Consider the following 25524-nt stretch of genomic DNA (forward strand, 5'->3'; position numbering starts at 1 on the left):
GGCCACTTGGCCTCTTTTAGGGGCCTCTAGAGCTAAAAATAGAAATACATTTAAATGCTAGAGCTTAATATAGAAATACCTTTAAACAAATTCTTCTCATGAACTGCTTGATGGATCTTCATCAAACTTAGTCTGTAGCATCATTATATGGTCCTCTCCCAATTTTGTTCAAATGGGGCCACTTGGCCCCTTTTAGGGGCTGCTAGAGGTAAAAATAGAAATACCTTTAAACGACTTCTTACCATGTACTGCTTGATGGATCTTCATTAAACTTAGTCTGTAGCATCATTATATGGTCCTCTCCCAAGTTTGTTCAAATGGGGGCACTTGGCCTCTTTAGGGGCTGCTAGAGCTAAAAATAGAAATACCTTTTAAACAACTTCTTATCATGAACCACTTGATGGATCTTCATTAAACTTGGTATGTACGGTAGCATAATTATAATATGGTCCTCTCCAAAGTTTTGTTCAAATGGGGGCACTTTTAGGTACCGCTAGAGCTAAAAAGAAAAATATGGTACCTTTAAAAGTCATTTTTAATTTAAATTTTTGTTTAATTTTAAAAAAGAAAAATTTAATACTTTGTCACAAACTATCTAATCAGGTCAATGTCTGCCTCAGGTGAGTGACTTAGGCCCATTTAGGCCTCTTGTTTCTTCTTTTTTTTAATGTTTTAGCATGAAATCGATCTTAATGAACTTAGACTTCCATATAATTCTGATGACTCGATGAAAACTCTCACACATTTCTTTGAGTTTGTGTGAAGGTAGTTCTGCATGATCGTATCAATTTTTTTTACTTCAATGTAGACTTTGATTAAACCCTAATTTTTCAAAAATTCAAAATACACTTAGAAAATGAGGCAGATAAAAAAGATAAGAGTTTTTTTACTAGACTGATTTGAAAAATTTGGATCTCTCACAAATTTTCATTATGGGAATCAGTGGGAATTAATCACAGTTGTGATGACATTTTTGCGAATAGAATTTTTTCTACATTGTAGATTTTAATGAAACTTCTCTCATTTACAAACTAACATATGGTCTATGATATGGTTAAACAAAATTTTATGGCCGTGTGCTGGTTTTAAGATAGTTGCCTATGATTAAAAGATCTGAACATTTCAAGTTGAATTTGAGACATTATTTAGAATCAATAAATGTGTCAAACTTTTTAATTCATTTATTTATCTCCAGAAAGATAGTAATGATGCCATTTTAAGAGGGCCTCATGGAAGATTAGCGTCAGCTAAATGAGTCACCCTCTATAAATAAAGAATTTACTTACTTACTTACTTACTTACTTACTTACAAGCTGACATTATTTCTTTTCCGCATGTCAAATCCAGTCTTTATTCTACGTTATCTGGATAAATGATATTAAGCTGGCATGGGGGATAGATAAATTTTAATCTGTGCTAGGGTAGTGACAGTATCTCAGAAGAAGAGATGATTAAATTATTCAGTACTGTTTTAATTACACAGCAGCTGAAATACTCGGTGGAAAACAGATCCTGTTATTTAACAGTAGTATATCTTACCTGAATTGAACTTAGCACTCTACTTTCTGATCTGTATCTTCTAAAACTGTGCTCTTAGCATGGTGAAACACTGCAAACTCTAGCTAGCATCAACAGCTCATGCACCCGGGCCTGCTCGTGCACTTTATGTGATACATTTTTCTTATATTTTCTGTTTGGATCACTTAAAACACTTGTTAACTCAAGGATTTTGCCTATTTCCCCCCCTGCCCCCCCCCCCCCCCCCCCCCCCCACACACACGTGCACACACACACACACACACACACACACACACACACACACACACACACACACACACACACACACATCCCGCTGAGATTCAGATCTTGAGTGATTAGTGTTTGCTGGTAAATATAATTCAGCCGCTGGAGCAAGTTTTGTTTTAAGATCCATCCTTTTATAGGAAAGCTGTCACAACATTTTAAAAGAAAACTGATAAAATATACTGCCTGCTCTCTGGTATAAACCATCTTTACCAAACTTTATTGCCCACCCTGTCTTAGGGTATACTTACTCTACTTTATAGTAGTGTAATTTACTTTTATTCACGGAGCTTCAGTGGCTGAGAGGTTATGGTCGCAGACTTTAAATCACTTGCCCCTAGTCGATGTGGATTCGAGCCTCACTTGGGGCATAGAATTTCTCATGTAAGGAAGCCATCCAGCTGACTTTCGGAAGGTAGGTGGTTGTACCCAGGTGCCCGCTCGTGATGAAATAATGCACGAAGGGGCACCTGGGGTCTTCCTCCACCATCAAAGCTGGAAAGTCGCCATGATGACCGATAATTGTGTCGATGCGATGTTATACCCAACAATTTACTTCCATTCACAATTTGTTTGGAGTATTTAGAAAAGCTTTCACTACAGGCACACCTTCAGTTCAGTAACCCCACTATCTTCCATGTATAGAAGTCATTAAGCTGGCTGATTAGAATAGATTTTCCTGTTTTTTAATGTCAGAATATGACATATAAAGATCCTGTCATTATTGTTGTCACACTTAATTAGCTCTCAAAAGAATAACAGGTTTAATCAGCGTAATATCTTAGTACTACACGACAGGTATTAACTTTGGCATGCAGTTTTAACTTAAGTCTTTTTTCCATTTTTACTAGGTGGATAAACAGAAATAAATCGTTATTTAAGAAGTTGATGGCATTTGGTGCTGTGCTGCACATATGTGGAAACATTTGCACGTCGGGAGTATTCCTGTATACATCGTATCTGAACTATCCAGGTGGACAGGCATTACATAGATTACATCAGATTGAATCACCTAACTTAGGTAGATATTAATTAAGATAGGGCAGGAGCCGGGGATTATTTGCCAGCTTAATTGAGATAGGCATCAGCAGTGATTGTTTAGGGGAAGTCAGAAGGAAGTTGTATTACGTACTTAACATACATACCAGTACTCTATTTTTGTTGTTTGATCTACATATTACGGAACAAGGTTTTAATTCAGTTTTGAAATACATAAGCTAATGTAATATGGAAAATTAGAATGATTCTGAATAACTAATTGTCAGCCCAAAGTGAAGGTCATCCCTAGAGAACTTTGGTAAGGGTTAGTGTGTCTCAGCTATTACCTGTATGACTCTTAAAGGAATTCTTGTGCAACTTGATTTAAATGTTAAAGGTTGTTTTAGTAGTAAAAATCAGGTCAGAATGTCAAGGTCACATTAAAAGATAATTGGGTAGAGTAACAAGTCATATCACATCTGACAGTAAAAATGGTAACTACAATATACTGTTTGTGCAAGGATACTGTAAAATCATTTAATTTCGTGGGCATGAAATTTCGTGGTTTTGGTCAGAATGGCAATTTCATGGGGATATGAATTCGTGGATTTTAACTTTAGAACATAAAATGAACGGGAATTTCACTTGTTCGTTGGGATAAAATTTTGTGGATTGACTCAATAAGACTCAACCACGAAATCAACGAAAATTAATCCCCCACGAATATTAATGATTTCACAGTATACATGTATACACACAAGTAACTTTTAAGGATGTAAAATGAAACGAGTTTGGCATTTAAGAAATCACAAAACCATAATCCAGTTATGTCAGATTGGATACCAGTACTCGCCCCTAAGACCGATCTTACGTCTCTTGTTTTGCCATGTGCATTGCTATTGTTGTTGTCATTTCTCTGTTACAATATATCAGTGCCTGAAGAGTGAAGAAATTACAACATATACCAAATCTGACAAGTCAAGTGTTTCTCATCAAGTGACTTATGTTAGATCTTACATTTTGAATGTGATGATCTATTTGGTTTTCAGGTATTCATGTGCATATTTGGTTTTCAGGTGTTCTTGCACATATTTTAGTTTGCAGAGATTCAAGTACATATTCTGGTTTTCTGACTCATGTGCATATTTTTGTGCCTCCCATTAGTGGTGGGGGGCATATAGATTTGGTCTTGTCTGTGCGTCCGTCCGAAGTTCGTGATGCGCCTAGCTCAAAAAGTATTTGATATAAATTGATGGAACCTTGCATGAGTCTTTATCATGATATGAACTTGCACACCTCCTATTTTTCGTCTGGCTCCGTCCTCTATTTTTAGAGTTATGGCCCCTGAAATAGTCAAAAATGCACATTTTCATCTTGTGACATGCCTGGCTCAAAAACTATTTGATATAGATTCATGAAACCTTGCATGAGTCTTAATCATGATATGAACTTGCACACCTCCCGTTTTTCATTTTGGTCTGCCCCCTATTTTTAGAGTTTTGGCCCCTAAAAGAGGCAAAAATGCTCATTTTCACCTTGTGATGTGCCTAGCTCAAAAAGTATTTCATATAAATTGATTAAACCTTGTATGAGTCTTTATCATGATATGAACTTGCACACCTCCTGTTTTTGTGCCCCCCCATGAGTGGTGGGGGCATATAGATTTGCTCTTGTCCGTGCGTCCGTCCGAAGTTCGTGACACGCCTAGCTCAAAAGTATTTGATATAAATTAATGAAACCTTGCATGAGTCTTTATCATGATATGAACTTATGCACCTTCTATTTTTCGTCTGGCTCCACCCCCTAATTTTAGAGTTATGCCCCCTGAAATAGTCAAAAATGCACATTTTCACCATGTGACACGCCTGGCTCAAAAAGTATTTGATATAGATTCATGAAACCTTGCATGAGTCTTAATCATGATATGAACTTGTGCACCTTCTATTTTTCATCTGGGTCCACCCCCTATTTCTAGAGTTATGACCCCTGAAATAGTCAAAAATGCACATTTTCACCTTGTGACACGCCTAGCTCAAAAAGTATTTGATATAAATTAATGAGACCTTCCATGATCTTAATCATGGTATGAACTTGCCACCTCCTATTTTTTGTCTGGCTCCGCCCCTTATTTTTAGAGTTATGGCCCCTGAAATAGTCAAAAATGCACATTTTCACCTTGTGACATGCCTAGCTCAAAAAGTATTTGATATAGATTGATGAAACCTTGCATGAACTTAATCATGGTATGAACTTGCGCACCTCCTATTTTTTGTCTGGCTCTGCCCCTTATTTTTAGAGTTATGGCCCCTGAAATAGTCAAAAATGCACATTTTCACCTTGTGACACGCCTAGCTCAAAAAGTATTTGATATAAATTGATGAAACCTTGCATGAATCTTTATCATGATATGAACTTGCGCACCTCCTATCTTCATCTGGATCTGCCCCCTATTTCCAGAGTTATGGCCCCTGAAATAGTAAAAAAATGCACATTTTCACCTAATTATGTGCCTCACTCAAAAAGTATTTAATGTAAATTCATGAAACCTTGCTTGAGTCTTTGTCATAATGTGACCTTGCACACTTGGCATTCTTCTTGAGAATTTTAGTGTTTATTACAGAATTATGGCCCTTGAAATAGCAAAAATATTGGATTTTTTGTTTGTGATGCTCATAGCTCAAAAAGTATATGGTATAGAATAATGAATCCATTTAATTTGTTTTATTTTTAGAGGCTATACCCCATTAAGACTGCAAACATTTGAATGATTTCCCCTTATTTGTGACAAATGTACCGGGGGTGGGGGGGGGGGGGGGGGGGGGCACACCCTGTGTCCTACAGACACATTCTGGTTCATTTTGGTCTGCCCCCTATTTTGTAGAGTTATGGCCTCTAAAATAGGCAAAAATGCCCATTTTCACGTTGTGATGTGCCTAGCTCAAAAAGTATTTGATATAAATTGATTAAACCTTGTATGAGTCTTTATCATGATATGAACTTGTGCACCTCCTATTTTTAGCTCGACTATTCGAAGAATAGTCTAGCTATTCTACTCACCCTGGCGTCGGCGTCGGCGTCGGCGTCACACCTTGGTTAAGTTTTTGCATGCAAGTACATACAGCTATCATTTAAAGGCATATAGCTTTGAAACTTATTTATTCTTTTTCTAGGTCAATTACCAACCTCACTGGGTCAAGTTCCATAACTCTAACATGTATTTTGAGCAAATTATGCCCCCTTTTGGACTTAGAAAATTCTGGTTAAAGTTTTACATGCAAGTTACTATCTCCAAAACTAATGCAGATATTGAATTGAAACTTCACATGTGTCTTCGGGGTTATAAAACTAGTTGATAGCACCAAGTCCCATAACTCTGACCTTCATTTTGGCCAAATTATGCCCCCTTTTGGACTTAGAAAATTTGGTTAAAGTTTTGCGTGCAAGTACATACAGCTATTACTAAAAGGCATATAGATTTGAAACTTATTTTTTCTTTTTCTAGATCAATTACCTACCTCACTGGGTCAAGTCCCATAACTCTGGCATGTATTTTGGCCAAATTATGCCCCCTTTTGGACTTAGAAAATTCTGGTTAAAGTTTTGCGTGCAAGTACATACAGCTATTACTAAAAGGCATATAGATTTGGAACTTATTTATTCTTTTTCTAGATCAATTACCTACCTCACTGGGTCAAGTTCCATAACTCTTAACATGTATTTTGAGCAAATTATGCCCCCTTTTGGACTTAGAAAATTCTGGTTAAAGTTTTACATGCAAGTTACTATCCCCAAAACTAATGCAGATATTGAATTGAAACTTAACATGTTTCTTCGGGGTTATAAAACTAGTTGATAGCATCAAGTCCCATAACTCTGATATGTCCCCTTTTTGAACTTAAAACTCTTTTGATATTTAACATTTTGGGTAATAATTTCCAGCTTCTCTGACAATATTTCGAATAGTCGAGCTTGGCTGTCTTATGGACAGCTCTTGTTTGTCTAGCTCTGCCCCGTTTTCAGAGTTATGGTACCTGAAATAGTCAAAAATGCACATTTTCACCTTGTGACGTGCCTAGCTCAAAAGTATTTCATATAAATTAATTAAACCTTGTATGAGTCTTTGTCATGATATGAACCTGCACACCTCCTACTTTTTGTCTGGCTCCGCCCCCTATTTTCAGAGTTATGGCCCCTAAAATAGTCAAAAATGCACATTTTCACCTTTTGATGCACCTAGCTCAAAAAGTATTTAATATAAATGGTTGAAAACTTTCATAAGTCTTTATCATGATATATAAACTTGCACACCTCTTATTTTTTGGCCGGCTCCACCCCCTATTTTTTAGCTCACCAGAGCACGAAGTGCTCAAGGTGAGCTATTGTGACCGGTCATTGACTGGCATCCGGTGTGCGTGAACATTTGCCTTGTGAAAACTCTAGAGGCCACATTTTTGGCCTAATCTTTATGAAACTTGGTCAGAATGTTAGTCTTGATGATCTCTAGGTCAAGTTCGAAACTGGGTCATGTTCAGTCAAAAACTAGGTCAGTAGGCCAGATCAAAGGAAAAGCTTGTGAACACCCTAGAGGCCACATTTGTGACCCAATCTGTATGAAACTTGGTGAGAATGTTAGCTTGGTGATCTCTAGGTCAAGTTTGAAACTGGGTCATGTGGGCTCAAAAACTAGTCAGTAGGCCAGATCAAAGGAAAAGCTTGTGAACATTCTAGATCCCACATTTGTGACCCAATTTTAATGAAACTTGGTCAGAATGTTTGTCTTGATGATCTCTAGGTCAAGTTCGAAACTGGGTCATGTTGGTTCAAAAACTAGGTCAGTAGGCCAGATCAAATGAAAAGCTTGTGAACACTCTAGAGGCCACATTTGTGACCCAATCTTTATGTTTGTCTTGATGATCTCTTGGTCAGGTTTAAAACTGGGTCATGTGGGGTCAAAAACTAGGTCAGTAGGTTAGATCAAAGAAAAAGCTTGTGAACACTCTAGAGGCCATATTTGTGACCCTATCTTTATGAAACTTGGTCAGAATGTTTGTCTTGATGATCTCTAGGTCAAGTTCGAAACTGGGTCATGTTGGGTCAAAAACTAGGTCAGTAGGCCAGATCAAAGGAAAAGCTTGTGAACACTCTAGAGACCACATTTGTAATCCAATCTTTATAAAACTTGGTCAGAATGTTTGTCTTGACGATCTCTAGGTCAAGTTCGAAACTGGATCATGTTGGGTCAAAAACTAGGTCAGTAGGCCAGATCAAAGGAAAAGCTTGTGAACACCCTAGAAGCCACATTTGTGACTCAGTCTTTATGAAATTTGGTTAGAATGTTTGTCTTGATGATCTCTAGGTCAAGTTCGAAACTGGGTCATGTTGGGTCAAAAACTAGGTCAGTAGGCCAGATCAAAGGAAAAGCTTGTGAACACTCTAGAGACCACATTTGTAATCCAATTTTTATAAAACTTGGTCAGAATGTTTGTCTTGACGATCTCTAGGTCAAGTTCGAAACTGGGTCATGTTGGATCAAAAACTAGGTCAGTAGGCCAGATCAAAGGAAAAGCTTGTGAACACGCTAGAAGCCACATTTGTGACCCAATCTTTATGAAACTTGGTCATAATGTTTGTCTTGATAATATATAGGTCAAGTTTGAAACTAGGTCATGTGGGATCAAAAACTAGGTCAGTAGGCCAGATCAAAGGAAAAGCTTGTGAACACGCTAGAAGCCACATTTGTAATCCAATCTTTATAAAACTTGGTCATAATGTTTGTCTTGATAATATATAGGTCAAGTTTGAAACTAGGTAATGTGGGATCAAAAACTAGGTCAGTAGGCCATATCAAAGGAAAAGCTTGTGAACACTCTAGAGGCCACATTTGTGACTCAGTCTTTATGAAATTTGGTTAGAATGTTTGTCTTGATGATTTCTAGGTCAAGTTCGAAACTTGGTCATGTTGGGTCAAAAACTAGGTCAGTAGGCCAGATCAAAGGAAAAGCTTGTGAACACTCTAGAGACCACATTTGTAATCCAATTTTTATAAAACTTGGTCAGACTGTTTGTCTTGACGATCTCTAGGTCAAGTTCGAAACTGGGTCATGTTGGATCAAAAACTAGGTCAGTAGGCCAGATCAAAGGAAAAGCTTGTGAACACGCTAGAAGCCACATTTGTGACCCAATCTTTATGAAACTTGGTCATAATGTTTGTCTTGATAATATATAGGTCAAGTTTGAAACTAGGTCATGTGGGATCAAAAACTAGGTCAGTAGGCCATATCAAAGGAAAAGCTTGTGAACACTCTAGAGGCCATATTTGTGACTCAGTCTTTATGAAATTTGGTTTGTCTTGATGATTTCTAGGTCAAGTTCGAAACTGGGACATATGGGGTCAAAAACTAGGTCAGTAGGTCAGATCAAAGGAAAAGCTTGTGAACACTCTAGAGGCCACATTTGTGACCCAATCTGTATGAAATTTGGTCAGAATGTTTGTCTTGATTTCTGTGTCAAGTTCGAAACTGGGACATGTGGGGTCAAAAACTAGGTCAGTAGGCCATATCAAAGGAAAAGCTGGTGAACACTCTAGAGGCCACATTTGTGACCGAATCTTTATGAAATTTGGTCAGAATGTTTGTCTTGATGATCTCTAGGTCAAGTTTTAATCTGTGTCATTTAGGGTCAAAAACAAGGTCACATGGTCAAATCAAAGGAAAAGTTTGTGAACACTCTAAAGGCTACAGTTGTTACTCAATCTTTATGAAACTTGGTCAGAATGTTTGTCTTGATGATCTCTAGGTTAAATTTGAAACTGGCTGATGTGGGGTAAAAAACTAGGTCAGTATGCCAGATCAACTCTGGCGAGCAATATATAGGACCATCATGGCCCTCTTGTTAGAGTTATGGCCCCTGAACTAGTAAAAAATGCACATTTTCACCTAATTATGTGCCTAGCTCAAAAAGTATTGAATGTAAATTCATGAAACCTTGCTCGAGTCTTTATCATGATGTGACCTTTCACACTTGGCATTATTACACTTGCGCATTTTACAGAGTTATGGCCCTTGAAATAGCCAAAATAGTGAATTTTTTGTTTGTGATGCTCATATCTCAAAAATATATAGCCTAGAATAATGAATCCTTTGCAAAAAATGTTTGTTCCTGAGGCTAAACCCCATTAACACTGCAAACATTTGAATTATTGCCCCTTATTTGTGACAAATGTACCAATGGGGGCACACCCAGTGTCCTACAGACACATTCTACTTGTTTTAGTGGTTCATGTACATACTTGGATTTCAGGTGTTCATGTACAGATTTTGGTATTAAGGTGTTCATGAACATATTTTGGTTTTCAGACTCCTCTGCATTTTTGGTTTTCAGTCTATTTTGGTTTCATTGGTTTATGTATATATTTGGTTTCCAGATGTTCAAGCACTTATTTCAGAATTTTGTATGTTCATTTGTGTATTTTGGTTTTCAGAGGTTCATTTGCACATTTTCAAAGGTTCATGTACATATTTTGGTTTTCAGAGGTTCCTCTGCATGTTCTAGTTTTCAGAGGTTCCTGTGCATATTTTGGTTTTCAGAGGTTCCTGTGCATGTTTTGGTTTTCAGAGGTTCCTGTGCATGTTTTAGTATTCAGAGGTTCATATGTATAGTTTGGTTTTCAGGGTACATGTACATATTTTGGTTTTCAAAGGTTCATGTTTTGGTTTTTAGAGGTACATGTACAAACTTTGGTTTTCTAGGGTTCCAGTATAATTATGCCCCCCTTCGAAGAAGGAGGGGTATATTGTTTTGCAGATTTCGGTCGGTATGTAGACCAATCTGTTCCCAGATGATAACTCAAGAACGCTTAGGCCTAGGATCATGAAAGTTAGTAGGGAGGTTGGTCATAACCAGCAGGTGATCCCTATTGATTTTGAGATCTGTAGGTCAAAGGTCAAGGTCACAGTGACCCGGAACAGTTTAACGGTTTCCGGATGATAACTAAAGAACGTTTGGGCCTAGGTTGATGAAAATTGATAGGGAGGTTGCTCATGACCAGCAAATAACTCCTATTGATTTTGAGTTTAATAGGTCAAAGGTCAAGGTCACAGTGACCCGGAACAGTTAAACGTTTTCCGGATGATAACTCGAGAAAACTTGGGCCTATGATCATGAAAGTTGATAGAAAGGCTGGTCATGACCAGCAAATGACACCTATCAATTTTGATATCAGTAGGTCAAAGGTCAAGGCCACAGTGACCAGGAACAGTTAAACGGTTTCCAGATAATAACTCAAGAACGCTTGGGCCTAGGATCATGAAAGTTGACCGGGAGGTTAATCATGACCAGCAGATGATCCCTATAGATCTTGAGCTCAGTAGGTCAAAGGTCAATGTCACAGTGACCCGGAACATTTAAATGGTTTCCAGATGATAACTCAAGAAAGCTTGGGCCTAGGATCATGAAAGTTGATAGGGAGGATGGTCATGACCAGCAGATGACCCTTATTGCTTTTGAGGTGAAGGTCACATTGACCTGGAACAGTTAAAACATTTCAGGACGATACTTGAGTACGCTTGGGCCTAGGATCACGAAACTTAATAGGGTGGTTGATCATGACCAGCATATGACATGTACGTATTTTGGTTTTCAGAGGTTCATGTTTTGGTTTTCAGAGGTACATGTACAAACTTGGGTTTTCTGGGGTTCCAGTATAATTATATTTTGGTTTCCAGAGGTTTATGTGCATATTTGGTTTTCAAATATTCATGTAAATATTTTGGTTTTCAGATGTTCATGTACATATAGATGTAGCTGCGGCTCAGACTGGGATAACCAGATTTGGTCAGATGTATCCAAACTGGATGTAAGTAACTATTAACCCTTACCATGCTGGAAACGATTGATTCTGCCTTTGCAACCAATGTAGATCATGATCAGCCTGCACATCCATGCAGTCTGATCATGGTCTACACTGTTCATTATTCAGCCAGTATCTTTTTGGTAAGCACCCCTTTTAACAGTTAATGGCACTGTCCAAGTTGGAAGATAGACAAGTTCATTATAGAAATTAAGCAGGGGAATGGTTATTGCAGTTCTCTGTAATTTTAGTTTTGTTTTTTATACTTATACAACATAGCTGATTTTTATGGGAGCTTGTTAAGTCTGTGTCATTTTTGACAATATTTTTTTGATGAATCTTGGAGGCGGAACCCTTACATTTCTGTGAAATTGTTTCAAAATCAAACCAGCGATTTAGGAGAACACACCATTTGAAGATATTTCTTCTTTTAGCTCTGCAGGCCATTATTTTTCAGTAATTTGAACACTCTCTGTAGATGGTCCCCAGAAAGGAACAGATAGTGATAACCATCCAAGTTTACAAAATGTTATTTGTCACTATATGTATTGATCAATCAGTGAATTACGATACCTAATTACTTTTTGTAAAACAATAATCAACTTTAATCTACTTTTCTCAACAAAGTGTCTTTTGGCAAGATTTGACTGTAATCTGTTTTAATGTTTATATCCAGTCCATTTAAAGGTAAATTGCAAATGAAAATATAGTGCAAACACTACCAGGAAGTGATTAATTCCGTGTGCTGCTCTAATATAACTGGTCTGGTATGATAGACAGTACCTGTTAAGTCATTTGCTTTTCTAGAAGGCCATTCCTTATCTATTATTCTATTAAATAAAACTTGTTATTTTTCAGTTATAATAAAACAGAGGACCTGGTACCAGGAGGGGAAGAGATGATGTCATACTCCCATATTATACTAGGAGACCCAGAGAATCTAGAATTTTATAAAACTACACATACTGTATTAGACACTGTTGATGGGTTTGATGGTTTACACATTGACAGAAACAAGCCACCATTCCTGTTCTGGAAACAAAAACCAAAAATGTGGATACTGAAGAAAGTTTGATGTGTGAAATCTTTTGTTGAAATAAATATTCCAAATATATATGTATTCCTTGCTCTTCATTTCCTTTCTTCATTTCTCTGTACGAAAAAGGGCATTTTTTCTTTCTGTGTAATGTCAAAGTGTACATAAGCTGTAATTTTGCCACTAGTAGTATTGCCACAAGGAAGGATTAGTCTAGTGTTCTCAAGTGAAAAATGCTTTGATCTGCCATGTAAAACAAACAAATATCTTTCTATTCCATGTCTTTTCAACAGGTTTATCCAACCCGATGTTGAGTGCAATGTCTTTTCAATGGGTTCATCCAACCCAATGCTGAGCTTTATGTCTTTTCAGTGGGTTTATCCAACCCAGTGCTGAGCATAATGTCTTTTTAATGGGTTTATCCAACCCAGTGCTGAGCATGATGTCTTTTTAATGGGTTTTTACAACCCAGTGCTGAGCTTAATGTCTTTTCAATGGGTTTATCCAACCCAGTGCTGAGCATGATGTCTTTTCAATTGGTTTATCCAACCCAATGTTGAGGGCAATGTCTTTTCAATGAGTTTATCTAACCTAGTGTCAAGTGCAATGTCTTGTCCATGGGTTTGTCCAACCTAGTGTTGAGTGAAACATCTTTTCAGATGGTTTATCCAACCCAGTGCTGAGCATAATTTCTTTTCAATGGGTTTATCCAACCCAGTGCTGAGCATAATGTCTTTTCAATGGGTTTATCCAACCAAGTGCTGAGCATAATGTCTTTTCATTGGGTTATCAAACCCAGTGCTGAACGCAATGTCTTTTCAATGGGTTTATCCAACCCAGTACCAAGTGTAATCATACAAATGTCTTTTCAATGGGCGATCCAACCCAGTGCTGAGCTTTGCGTCTTTTCAGTGGGGTTATCCGACGCAGTGCTGAGCACAGTAGGGAACATTACTCATAACATCGGGTTTATAGATTTCTTTTACCGTATATACCCATAATGCACATCTGATTTACTCCTAAAATCATGGGGGAAGACTAGTAGAAATGTAAACAGTCTTAGCTCAAATTTACCTCTGTGGCTGAGCCATTTGTGTTAACAATCAAATTATTTGTATTGATCCAGTATTGTATACTTTTGAAATTACAGATCTCTTAAACAACTAGATGCCCACAGGCAACATGTTGAGCCCGCCAGATGTCAAAAGGACTAACATCTATGACCTTTGACCTGTAAGTGTGACCTTGACCTTTGAGGAACCTGGGGTTTGCACATGACACTCCGTCTCATTGAGTTAAACATTCATGCCAAATATGAACAAAATTCCACAAGGCATGTCAAAGTTGGACAAGATCTGACATGACCTTTGACCTCCAACTGTGACCTTGACATATAAGATAGGAACCTGGGGTTTGTGCATGACGCTCTGTCTTGCTGAGGTTGACATTCGTGTCAGGTCAGTTATAAACAAGATTGGCTTCATGCATGTCAAAGTTATGGTCCAGACAAACGAAAGACCTTTGACCTCCAACTGTGACCTTGACATTGATGAACATACAAAGAACAGCCATTTGGATGACCATGTCTTCGCTTCTGCAAGTGGGCTCGACAATAACACCGTAACTGTTTGAATATCAAATTTTAAAAAAACGTTATCACAATGCATGCCTTCCATTGGTCATGTCTGACAAAACTGTTAAAAGGTTTCTCATGTTGAAGTGACCTATGTAAACATTCCTAGTAAATCAAGGATTGTGACCCCTGGAATGCTCTGCCATTACACAGTGAGAGTTCATTTGGAATTGTAATACACAGGTCATAAAGTGCATTTGATAATCTGTGAATATAGATTATTGAGAATTTTCTGCTCATCTTTTGAACAGGACAATGACTTAGACTTCAGAACTGACACATTTTTTGCAATAGCAATGAAATAAATAAATATGCATATTCTCCATACTGCCATCTATGAAACGAATTTCATCAGAAAAATATCTTTTCCTTTAGGTTATCATAAGACACAAATGAGTCACTCTTGTTATATTTTCTGACAATGTGTTGCCATAGTGCCAAATAAAAGGACATGCATATTCTTTATATCGTCACTTATATGTGTTCCGAGTTTCATGAAAAAAATTCTGAGACTTTGTAAGTTATTGCACGATCCTTACTTGTATGATGAACAGACAAGGGGCAAACCATGTCCCCTCTGATGAAACATTGGAAGGGGATTAATAAGCTGGTCTATGACTGGTCATTACATGTTTTTCTTTGCATTTCACATCGATACTGAGAAATTGAAAAAAAAAAAAGCAGAAATGTAAACTAGGAAGGTCATACAATGGAAGTATTTTGCTGAAGATTGCAAGACTTTCTTAAATTTCAAAATAAATTCTTTGACAACAATATTTCATCAATATTTTATTATAATATAAAAATCATTCATATGTGGAGGAAGAAGAGTTTTTCAAAATAAATAAAAAATATTATTTACAAATGTAAAAGTAGACAGACTTAATAAAACGTAGATCACAACCTAATAAAGAAGTAGATTTCATTCAACAAATAACAAAAAGTTAAAACAGAGTCCAACTTGGTGTGTTCTTATTTAGTAACCAAGCTTTTCTCTAGGATCCAGAAATAGCTTGCCATCTTGGCTGTATTTCAGTTAATATTCAGTATATTTTCTTCCAAGCTTAAAATCATCTTCAATTTTCAAAGGCTATTTTTTCTTTATTCAACAAATCACTATTAGTTTCTAAATGAATTTCAGTTTCTATAGTGATTTTTTTTTTTCAATCCTTTAAATTTCAACACATCACAAATAATTATGTGTCATAGATCAATACATAAACATAGGATTTCATCACGTGAGATTTCTTCAAAGGCACCACAGAGACGTGATATGTTGTTGTCTTGGACGGACTTTATAGGAAGCAGTTTTTAACTTTTTCCCTTTAATGAACACTGTGCACTCTGAAGTCTTAGAGGGAATAATTTGCATCAGATCTAGGTCTCAATCTTGTGTCGGCAGAATGGGCAGTGGCCATGTTGCAAGTACTGCAATTCGTAGTCATCTGTGTGGAACAACTGAAAGGTAATGAATAACTAAATTTATGTTAATGTCATATTTTATAATCTGAGCTGCTGCTTAACTGATGTCAAACTTGCAATTCATATTTAAGAAATCATTTCTAAAGACAAGTTTTTTGTAAACCCATTCTGCTTATAATCAATGTACCTTAACCCTTATCATACTAGACACAACTGAATCTGCCTTCACAACCAGTGCAGATCATGATCAGCCTGCACATGATCTACAATGTTCGTCATTCAGTCAATATCTTTTTTGTATGCACCCTTTTTTAACAGTTAATGGTACTATCCAAATGAAAGATGGACAAGTTCATTAAAGTAATTTAGCAGGGTAAGGGTTAAAAAGTTACAAGCATCGAGAACATTTCTTCATGTATACAGACTGTCATAATCCTATAATCCTTACAACTGTTACAGTACTGGTAAATTACTTCGCTAGCATTTCCACTTGTCTGTGAGAAGTTTGAGAAAAATATTTTTTAGACAAGATAACTGTAGGGCATGTTTGAAAATTTTCTGTGAAATTTTGGAAGCTTTGATGTGATACAGGTAAAAGACGAACCTTCTGACAGCTTGGACACATTGTAATTGTCACATCAGGTAACAATGATCTGAAGTACTGGTGTCGGAGGGGTTTCGGCCATTTTCTAATGTACACGTCTGCACGAGACATTATCTTCAACACGTTACGGTTGACAATCACAGGTCTGAACTCTGTGCTCTCTTGCTGTAAATAATTAATACTGATTATAGTTTCCTCTACAAGTAAACTGCTCTAAGTTTACATACATACTTGAGCAGGAACTGATTTATAAACATGATACCTACTTTAATAAACATCATCTGTGAACATTAAAATCTTAAAACACCTCGACTTCTTCAACATTTAAAGTGGAGAGGTGACAACAACAATCTGCCATATCATGCTAACTTTCCTTCCTATTCTAATGGTAGAGATAGACCCTAAAATTTGCAATGATAGTAATACATTAAATAAAGTCTAGAAATGGATTTCCAAGTCCTTGAAATAACCAACAAGAGCACCGCCTTGCGGGTGCTGACGCTCATCTGATTTTTTTTTGTGTAATAGAAATATTGTCCTACCCATGATTTTCTAAGTCTAAAAAGGGCCATCATTCTTGCAAAAAGCAGGACAGAGTTATGTTTCTTGATGTTCAGTGTCCACTTATGATGGTGAAAAACTGTTGCAAGTTTTAAAGCAATAGCTTTGATAGTTTATGAGAAAAGTTGACTTAAACATAATACTCAACCAAGAAAATGATTTTCTAAGTCCAAAAGGGGCAATAATTATTGCAAAAAGCAGGATGGAGTTATGTTGCTTGCTGTACAGGGTCAGCTTATGATGGTGAACAAGTGTTGCAAGTTTCAAAGCAATAGCTTTGATAGTTTAAGAGAAAAAGTTGACCTAAACATAAAACTTAACCAAGAAATCTGATATTTTCTAAGTCCAAAAAGGGCCATAAATCTTGCAAAAAGCAGGATGGAGTTATGTCTCTTGCTGTACAGGGTCAACTTATGATGGTGAACAAGTGTTGCAAGTTTTAAAGCAATAGCTTTGACAGTTTAGGAGAAAAGCTGACCTAAACATAAAACTTAACCAAGAAAACTGATTTTCTAAGTCCAAAAGGGGCAATAATTCTTGCAAAAAGCAAGATGGAGTTATGTTTCTTGATGTACAGGGTCTGCTTATGATGGTGAACAAGTATTCCAAGTTTCAAAGCAATAGCTTTGATAGTTTAGGAGAAAAGTTGACCTAAACATAAAACTTAACCAAGAAATCTGATATTTTCTAAGTACAAAAGGGGCCATAAATCTTGCAAAAATCAAGATGGAGTTATGTTTCTTGCTATACAGGGTCAGCTTATGATGGTGAACAAGTATTCCAAGTTTCAAAGCAATAGCTTTGATAGTTTAGGAGAAAAGCTGACCTAAACATAAAACTTAACCAGGCAACGCCGACGCAGACGCCGACGCCGACGCCGACAACCGCTCAAGTGATGACAATAACTCATCATTTTTTTTCAAAAAATCAGATGAGCTAAAAATGATTTCACAAATGTGAAGTTTATGATAGTTTTGTTAATATCAATAACAGAAGTTTTAATGTTTAATTTAAAGTTGTGATCCACAAAGAATGACAACTCTTGCCTTGGGCTAGTACTTATAAGCAGAGATATCTATTAGTTTACTTCCCTTGCAATTATACAATTGAGTGGAAAATGAAAACTGTTTTAGACACAATACCATACTTTTTTGCACAACAAAAACATTTAGCATTTATTCATTTGTGTTTGTTTTACCCCTCAAAACATGGTTCCTATGATTCTATCAACTTACATATGGTAAAAAATTAACTTTTAACAAGCCAATAATAAAATGAAGTACCAGTAAGTAATTAATAGTGCAGATAATACAGTTTTGCTTGTATCACAATAGAAGCACTTTTGTAATACAGAACACCTGGTAGGATTAATAAAGATGCCATTACATTTATATCTATTTCCTATGCCTACTAATGGACATACATCCTGATTTTTGTATTTGTTTTACAAATCGTAGGTTGTGTTTACTAATAAACTGTTCTAGATAGTAATCATTAAACCATGTAGAAAATGTGTGTATTATGATGTGCATATAACAAGAACATTGCCCAGCAATTAGTCCTCTACTAGATTTTTTATATTGAAACCTTACTGAAAAACTTGAATTTATTCCAAATAACCTTCCATCAATGAGTCAGGATTAATGGGAAAAAAATGTGTACATCAAAATTTAACAAAGGATCTATCTCTGGTGGCAGATGGACGGACAGACAAATGGATGAATAAATGGATACTGGGACAAAATAAAATGATCTGCATATTCTACTTACTGCTTTCTACCTATATCCAAAGTTCATGGACTGATTGATTATTTTATTTAAATAATGTCCATGTTGTCCATAATTTCTTCTACCTACTGACTAAATGTTATGAAAAACTCCTGTACTTTTTATATTATTGTGGAATCCACTTTTTCCTTATGTTTTTGGACTATAAGTTGCCATAATAATCTTTTACCAAAGCATTAAAATAAAAGGCTCTTGCGTATTCTCCATATTGCCATCTATCCATGTACCACGTTTCATGAGAAATATCTTGCACTTTTAAAAGTTCTGCTGACAAAGTATGTAGATGAGAATGTATAATATAACTCACATCAAAGGTCATCAGTTTTGTAGAGAAAGGATCTTCCTCTTCTATCTCCTCCTCTGGTTCATCTCCTAGTCTCAATGACTGCATATCTTACAACACAGTTAAGCACATTTTAGATTTGAACTATTTTATTTTGTAGAAGTCTTGTTTCCATAAGATAGCAGGAAATATGAAAACGAACTCATGGATTGGGACAAAATTTGTGCAGGGACAATAAAAGAAGGGTCTGAAGATGTTCATATTGAAACTCCACTGCACAGATGATGTGTAAAGTGCAACTTCTGAAGTTCTGAAAAAAAAACACCTGTTAGGGACTCAGTGGATCAAACACTGGTATTTAAAAGATACAACCCATTCTAGAATCCTGCCAGCTTTTCTCCTCTTTCTTCAGTTTTTACACTAGGAAATCTGGATATAAAATTAACATTTGCAAAGACATCTTATAACTAGAGCTGCTTTTGAGAAAAGCGCATGTCTCCCACAACTGCCTTATCAGACTTTCGCTTTGATTCTCAAAAACAAGTTTCAAGGGCCATAATTCTGAAGTGCCTGGGCCGATTTGGCTAGTTATCAAACTTGGCCGAGAACTTATTGGCAAACACATTTTGTTCAAGTTTGGTGAAGATCAGATGAGAAATGTTCGACTTAAAGAGTGCAGAAAAGGTTTCCGACAGACAGACACACACACGAACAGGAGTAAATCAATATGTCTCCCACACCACCGTGTGGTGGGAGACATAACAAAAGCTGTCCATAAGACAGCACGCTTAACTTTTCTCAGTGCTTGAATGTGAATTAGAGCTTTGCCAGTAAAAAACTTTATAAAACTTTAACCAAAAAATTCTAAGTTAAAAAGGGGCATAACTCTGTCAAAATTCAAGTCTGAGTTATGGGGATTGATTCTCCTGGTGTAGACTTTGAAAGTAAATTTCTATTTTAAGTTTCAAGTCAAAAGCTTTGATAGTAACAGAGATATTTGACTTTATCAAAAACTTTAACCAACGCCGACGCTGGGGTGTTACTTTTTCTTCGGAAAGTCGAGCTAAAAATAATTTTTTTGTATTTATTTTTAAGTTTCAAGTCAAAAACTTTGATAGTAACAGAGATATTTGACTTTATCAAAAATTTTAACCAAAAAATTCTAAGTTAAAAAGGGGCATAACTCTGTCAAAATTCAAACAGAGTTATGGGGATTGTTTCTCCTGGTGTAGACTTTGAAAGTAAATACCTATTTTAAGTTTCAAGTCAAAAGCTTTGGTAGTAACAGAGATATTTGACTTAATCAACAACTTTAACCAACGCCGACACCGGGGTGTTACTTTTTCTTTGAAAAGTCGAGCTAAAAATAAAAAAGATCCCTTTAAAATGATGTATAACTTGTACCTTAATCATGCAAAATAATGTTGCGATTAATGAAAAACCCTGTTAAGGATTTGGTGGATCAAACATTGGTTTTAAAGGATACTGCCCATTCTAGATTCCTGCCAGTTTTTCTCCTCTTTCTTCTGTTTAGGTATAGATAAATCTAATATCTGTATAGCTTCTTCATCAGTGATGCCATCTTCTAGAACAAACTCTACCAGCGGTAACACCTCTGAAATATCAAAGGTGTCCTACCAGTTATTAAAATAATGCTGATGCAAGAAAGACATGGACTAAGACTACAGCAATGTTTAGAGCAAAGCTTAGGTGATGCATATTACTATATGTAAGTTTTTACATATATCCATAGGGTTTAATTGCAGTTTTGCCATGTTTATTAATTGGTTTTTCAACAGCATTTCTGTGAGCTAGACATAACTTAGATATTTAAGAGGCTGCCAATGTCTACACATCATGTTAGTGGGGAAAACCTTTTAAGATTTAGTTTAGTGCTTTACCAACTCACAGAACAAAATGGGACACTTATTAAGAGAGATATATTCCTTTAGTATGCACTTTATCCCTTAGCTTTCATGTTTTCTTGTGCGTTCAAAGTGATTTCTTTAACCTATTATTTAATACTGATAATGCAATAAAATGCAGAGAGCACTTACCAAATGAGACGAAGGAATGTACAAATGGCTGTTTACAGTTGATACATTGACTACCTCCATTGTTCAGTAAAGGGTTTGTGGTGGAACATCTGTAACACATGGGTAACAACTCCTGAAATACAACAACAAACATACTGTATTAGTTATTTTTCTAAATATTCAGCTTGTATTACAGAGAAGCTGACTGCATAGTAAGGCGTAAAAAAAAAATTGTTTGTTTCCAGTATCCCGACCTACCCTAAATTTTTGGCCCGACCCTAAATGTTTTTATGGCCTTGGAGAATATTTTTTTCAACTTTTTAACAAAAAGATGCAAAACTGCACTTTTTATGCTTTAAACATGGCCAGTGATGTTAGAAATCAACTTACTGATGCTCTAAAGGCATAACCCCCTTATTTGTAATCATTTTTTGACAAAAAAATAATTTCCGAAAAGTCTCCCTTAATAAAAAAAAATTCCAAAAAAAAAAAATTTTCCGACCTACCTACCCTAATTTTTTTGAGCATGTTACCGGAAACAAAGAATTTTTTTTTTAGGCCTAACCTTCATGGATCCAACATTATGTTCTAGAACAAATTCTTCATTCATGCTGCAGCTACAATTGGCTTACATCACTGGTATGTAGATATGTTTAATTGCTGCAGGCTCAAGACTAGTGTATGTATCAATCCCTCAGTTCCCCACCAGAACTACCTCATTTACTTATTTGAACAAAAGATAGCGTTCAACGGTGAATGGCGCTGTCACAGAAAGGATTCGCCCAAATGGAGATAAAATCTAAACTGTTCAATAGCTAAACAAAAACGAACAAGCCAAGAAGATAAACATACAAATTTTTCAATTACAAACAGGTTACATACAAACAATCAAATAATTTGAGAATTATTGTAAAATGATCAATATTTGTAGAGACTAATTTTTCGCTGATTTTGGTGCTGCCCCAAAGAAATTATATCCGGACAAAAAGCATGTAGAAATCTACAAATTACTATCTCCAAGAAATAGCCTTTCTGGGCAAAACCATTAAATTTCATGTCCGTGAAATGAGAGGATTTAAAGCATTTACAGTATCAGTACACATGTACATCTATAACTCATCAAGCATATTAACGAATGTCTCGTATAATTACCTCTCCGTCTAAGAAAGGTTTAGATCTGATGATAATACTGCCGAGATCCACAGCTTCCTGGAACCTTGGTGGTACTCTAGTATTCTGTAGCTTCTCATAGGCATACCTGGCCAGTTTGTATGCTCCAAGATTCTTGCTCTGCTTTGCTAATGCATACAGTGTACCACTGTCTTATGTTAAGGATATTTTTGTTATTAACAGTTCTTTGGGTTTATATATCTATTAATTTTTCTACCTTCAATTTCCTTTTTTTACTAGTTACCATTTTCCTCAAATGAAATACACTCGATTTCTTTCTGGTGTTTTAAACAGGCACAGCAATAGCAGGGCTAGTGAGAAATAATAGCTCAATTTTTCACAGGAATCAACAAAATCTTTATTAATGCTATGAAATATTAATAAGAACTTGTATCAAAACTAATCCTACTATATTAAGAGAGTAGAAATGTATTGCCCATTCTTAAGTCTTCAGATATACAGTTCTCAAGACCTGTAATAGTGGAATTAACCCACAACATAATTTTCTTTGTCCCTTATGATTTGTCATGTGACTATTTCGTATGTACTGTGCTTTTTAAAAACATAATGCACATTGCTACAAACATTTCAGAACATTACATCTTACTTCTGACTATGAATACATCCTGATCATTCTGGACAAATAAAAAGTTCCTGATACTTGCAAATTATATACGCAACTATTTTCTAATAAATACAAATCACTTGCACAAGTTACCATGCAGGTATAAAGGATACGCTTTAGATATACCATGTGGAATGTCATCATGCATCTGATGTAACAAATAACGTGAAATGTTGAACAATGCCTCTGGCAGATGTGACGTAAATGGTTCATCCTGGAATAATAATTTTTAAGAACAATCAGTTGTACACAAGAACATATAGCTATCACATCCATTTATTTCGTTTTGAAAACCACATGAACCATTCCTTAAACTAATTCTCTATGACATTTGAGCAGGGTCAACTCATACACTTATGACTGTTGTGACACAGCATCTTAAAACAAGAGGGTCATGATGACCCTGAATAGCTCACCTGAGTAATATGAGCAACACGTTTCAAATGTCAAACTGATGCTAAAATATTGAAAAAGTCAGTAGGTCACATTCATAGTCAATGCAATTCAGTTTTATGATTGGTGTGCAAAACTGTACATGTCATCCAAATTTCAAGGCTGTATCTTAAAAAACAAGAAAGTAGGTCAGCAGGTCAAGGCCACAGTCAAGTGACATCATAATACTTAGGGTCATCAGGTAATTATTATTTAACAGTCCTGGAAATAGGATCAGATAAATTTCAAGTATTTTTCCTATATTACTCATATAATAATTAAGTGACCCCGGGGTGGGGCCTCTTTTTAACCCCAGGGGCATAATTTGAAAAAAATTGGTAGAGTACTACTAGGCAATGCATCAAACCAAATATCAAAAGCCTAGGTTGTGTGGTTTCAGACAAGAAGATATTTAAAGTTTTTTCCTATATAAGTCTATATAAAACATGGGGCCCCCAAGGCAGGGCCTCTTTTCACCCAAAGGGTAGAATTTGAACAATTTTGGTTGAGGACTATAAGACAATGCTACAAACAAAATATCAAAAGCTTATGTCTTGTGGTTTCAGACAAGAAGATTTTTAAACTTTTTTTCCTATATAAGTCTATGTAAAACTTGGGACCCCCGGGGCGGGGCCATATTTGACCCTAGGGGGATAATTTGAACAATCTTGGTAGAGGAACACTAGATGATGCTGCATACCAAATATCAAAGCCCTAGGCCTTGTGGTTTTGTACAAAAAGATTTTCAAAGTTTTACCTATATAAGTCTATATATACTATGTGACCCCCGGGGTGGGGCCATATTTGATCCTAGGGGGATAATTTGAACAATTTTGGTAGAGGACCACTAGATGATGCTACACACCAGATATCAAAGCCCTAGGCCCTGTGGTTTTGGACAAGAAGATTTTTAAAGTTTTTCCTTTCTGTTGCCATGGCAATCAGAGTTCTGCATGGAATTCAATTCTTTGAACAATTTTTAAAGGGGGACACCCAAGGATCATTCCTATGAAGTTTGGTGTAATTCTGCCCAGTGGTTTTCAAGAAGAAGATTTTTTTTAGAAAAAGTTGACGGACACACAAAAGACGCGGACATTGACCGATCACAAAAGCTCACCATGAGCCTTTGGCTCAGGTGAGCTAAAAAAAAATATTTGTAACTGAAAGAGCTTATTGTATTTGTCCTATTTATTTATTTTGTTGGGCTTAACGTCGTGCTGACACAATTATAGGTCATCTGGCGACTTTCCAGCTTTGATGGTGGTGGAAAACCCCCAGGTGCCACGCCGTGCATTATTTCATCATGAGCGGGCACCTGGGTAGAACCACCAACCTTCCGTAAGCCAGCTGGATGGCTTCCTCACAAAGAATTAAACGCCCTAAATGAGGCTCGAACCCACATCGATGAGGAGCAAGCGATTGAAGCCGGCGACCTTAACCACTCGGCCACGGAGGCCCCCTTGTCCTAATTATATATTTTAAAACTTTTTAACTCTTACATCATTTAACATTAAGCACTCGACTTACAGTGTATCTCTGGATGGAATGATAAGCATAATACATGTCAGCTTTTCTCTGGAAATCGTAGAACTTGGGTAACATTTCCTCCATCTTGTCTGGTTCATCTGAAAACAAAGCAAGAGTTACATGACTAACGCGAGTTTATTTTCTTATAATCTGAAAGGACAACGCTGTATATCAATTTATAGCAATATACATAGAACTGTTCTTAAATTTTGATGGCGCAAACCTTACCTCTAGCTATATCTAGACACTGTATAGACAGTTTCCAGAAGTAATATCCTGCATCATTAAACCTGCTTTCTATGACAGCATTGTAGGTCAACTGTTCTAAAACCTTCACTGCCTCAGCTTGAAGGCCAGCTTTGTGGAATGCTGAAAAAAGGGAGTCATAGTGACAATTTTAACACTAAATTAACACTATATAGGAAACTTTAAATTTGGTGTTTGCAAGTTTTCAATAAGGTTTATAATTATTCAACAGCAGAATCAATCCTGGCATTCTATACACATAAAAAATAGTTGGTATTCTGTCTCTCCATATGTCTACATAGACTCTACTGTAAATCAGAGATGAATGACTTTATTTAGTGAACTATGCCCTTAAACTGCACCAGAAACAAACTACATTATACTATCCCCTTCTACTTTTGTGACACCGGGTAACAAGTTGACATAAGGCTAAACATTCACAGTACAGCTTCTAATTAATCTCATATCAATATTTATTGTATACTACAATGAAACTTTTTAGAAACATTTGTTTACATAAAAAATTGCAAAA

General features: G+C 36.2%; 2 protein-coding genes across 5 annotated transcripts in view; one reads left to right on the forward strand and one right to left on the reverse strand.

Annotated features, from left to right (window-relative positions):
• The window catches only part of LOC123529376 (probable Dol-P-Man:Man(7)GlcNAc(2)-PP-Dol alpha-1,6-mannosyltransferase), a 44048-nt gene extending 31303 nt beyond the window's left edge, over positions 1-12745 (forward strand). The window contains exons 8-10 of the mRNA XM_045309686.2: positions 2655-2824; positions 11560-11635; positions 12488-12745. Of these exons, the coding sequence (XP_045165621.2) occupies positions 2655-2824; positions 11560-11635; positions 12488-12704 (463 nt within the window). The 3' untranslated portion in view covers positions 12705-12745. The remainder of the gene's footprint in view (positions 1-2654; positions 2825-11559; positions 11636-12487) is intronic.
• A 2329-nt stretch (positions 12746-15074) lies between these two features.
• LOC123528921 (intraflagellar transport protein 122 homolog) overlaps positions 15075-25524 on the reverse strand; it is a 40664-nt gene continuing 30214 nt past the window's right edge. For all 4 annotated transcript variants that reach the window (XM_053521498.1, XM_053521496.1, XM_053521497.1 and 1 more), the window contains 9 exons: positions 24975-25115; positions 24747-24844; positions 22901-23001; positions 22145-22310; positions 21014-21125; positions 20443-20571; positions 18981-19066; positions 16325-16489; positions 15075-15756 (listed from right to left, as the gene is read on the reverse strand). In XM_053521498.1, coding sequence (XP_053377473.1) covers positions 15676-15756; positions 16325-16489; positions 18981-19066; positions 20443-20571; positions 21014-21125; positions 22145-22310; positions 22901-23001; positions 24747-24844; positions 24975-25115 — 1079 coding nt within the window. In that variant the 3' untranslated portion in view covers positions 15075-15675. The remainder of the gene's footprint in view (positions 15757-16324; positions 16490-18980; positions 19067-20442; positions 20572-21013; positions 21126-22144; positions 22311-22900; positions 23002-24746; positions 24845-24974; positions 25116-25524) is intronic.

Source organism: Mercenaria mercenaria, chromosome 13 (assembly GCF_021730395.1).
Source record: "Mercenaria mercenaria strain notata chromosome 13, MADL_Memer_1, whole genome shotgun sequence".
Lineage (NCBI taxonomy): Eukaryota > Metazoa > Mollusca > Bivalvia > Venerida > Veneridae > Mercenaria > Mercenaria mercenaria.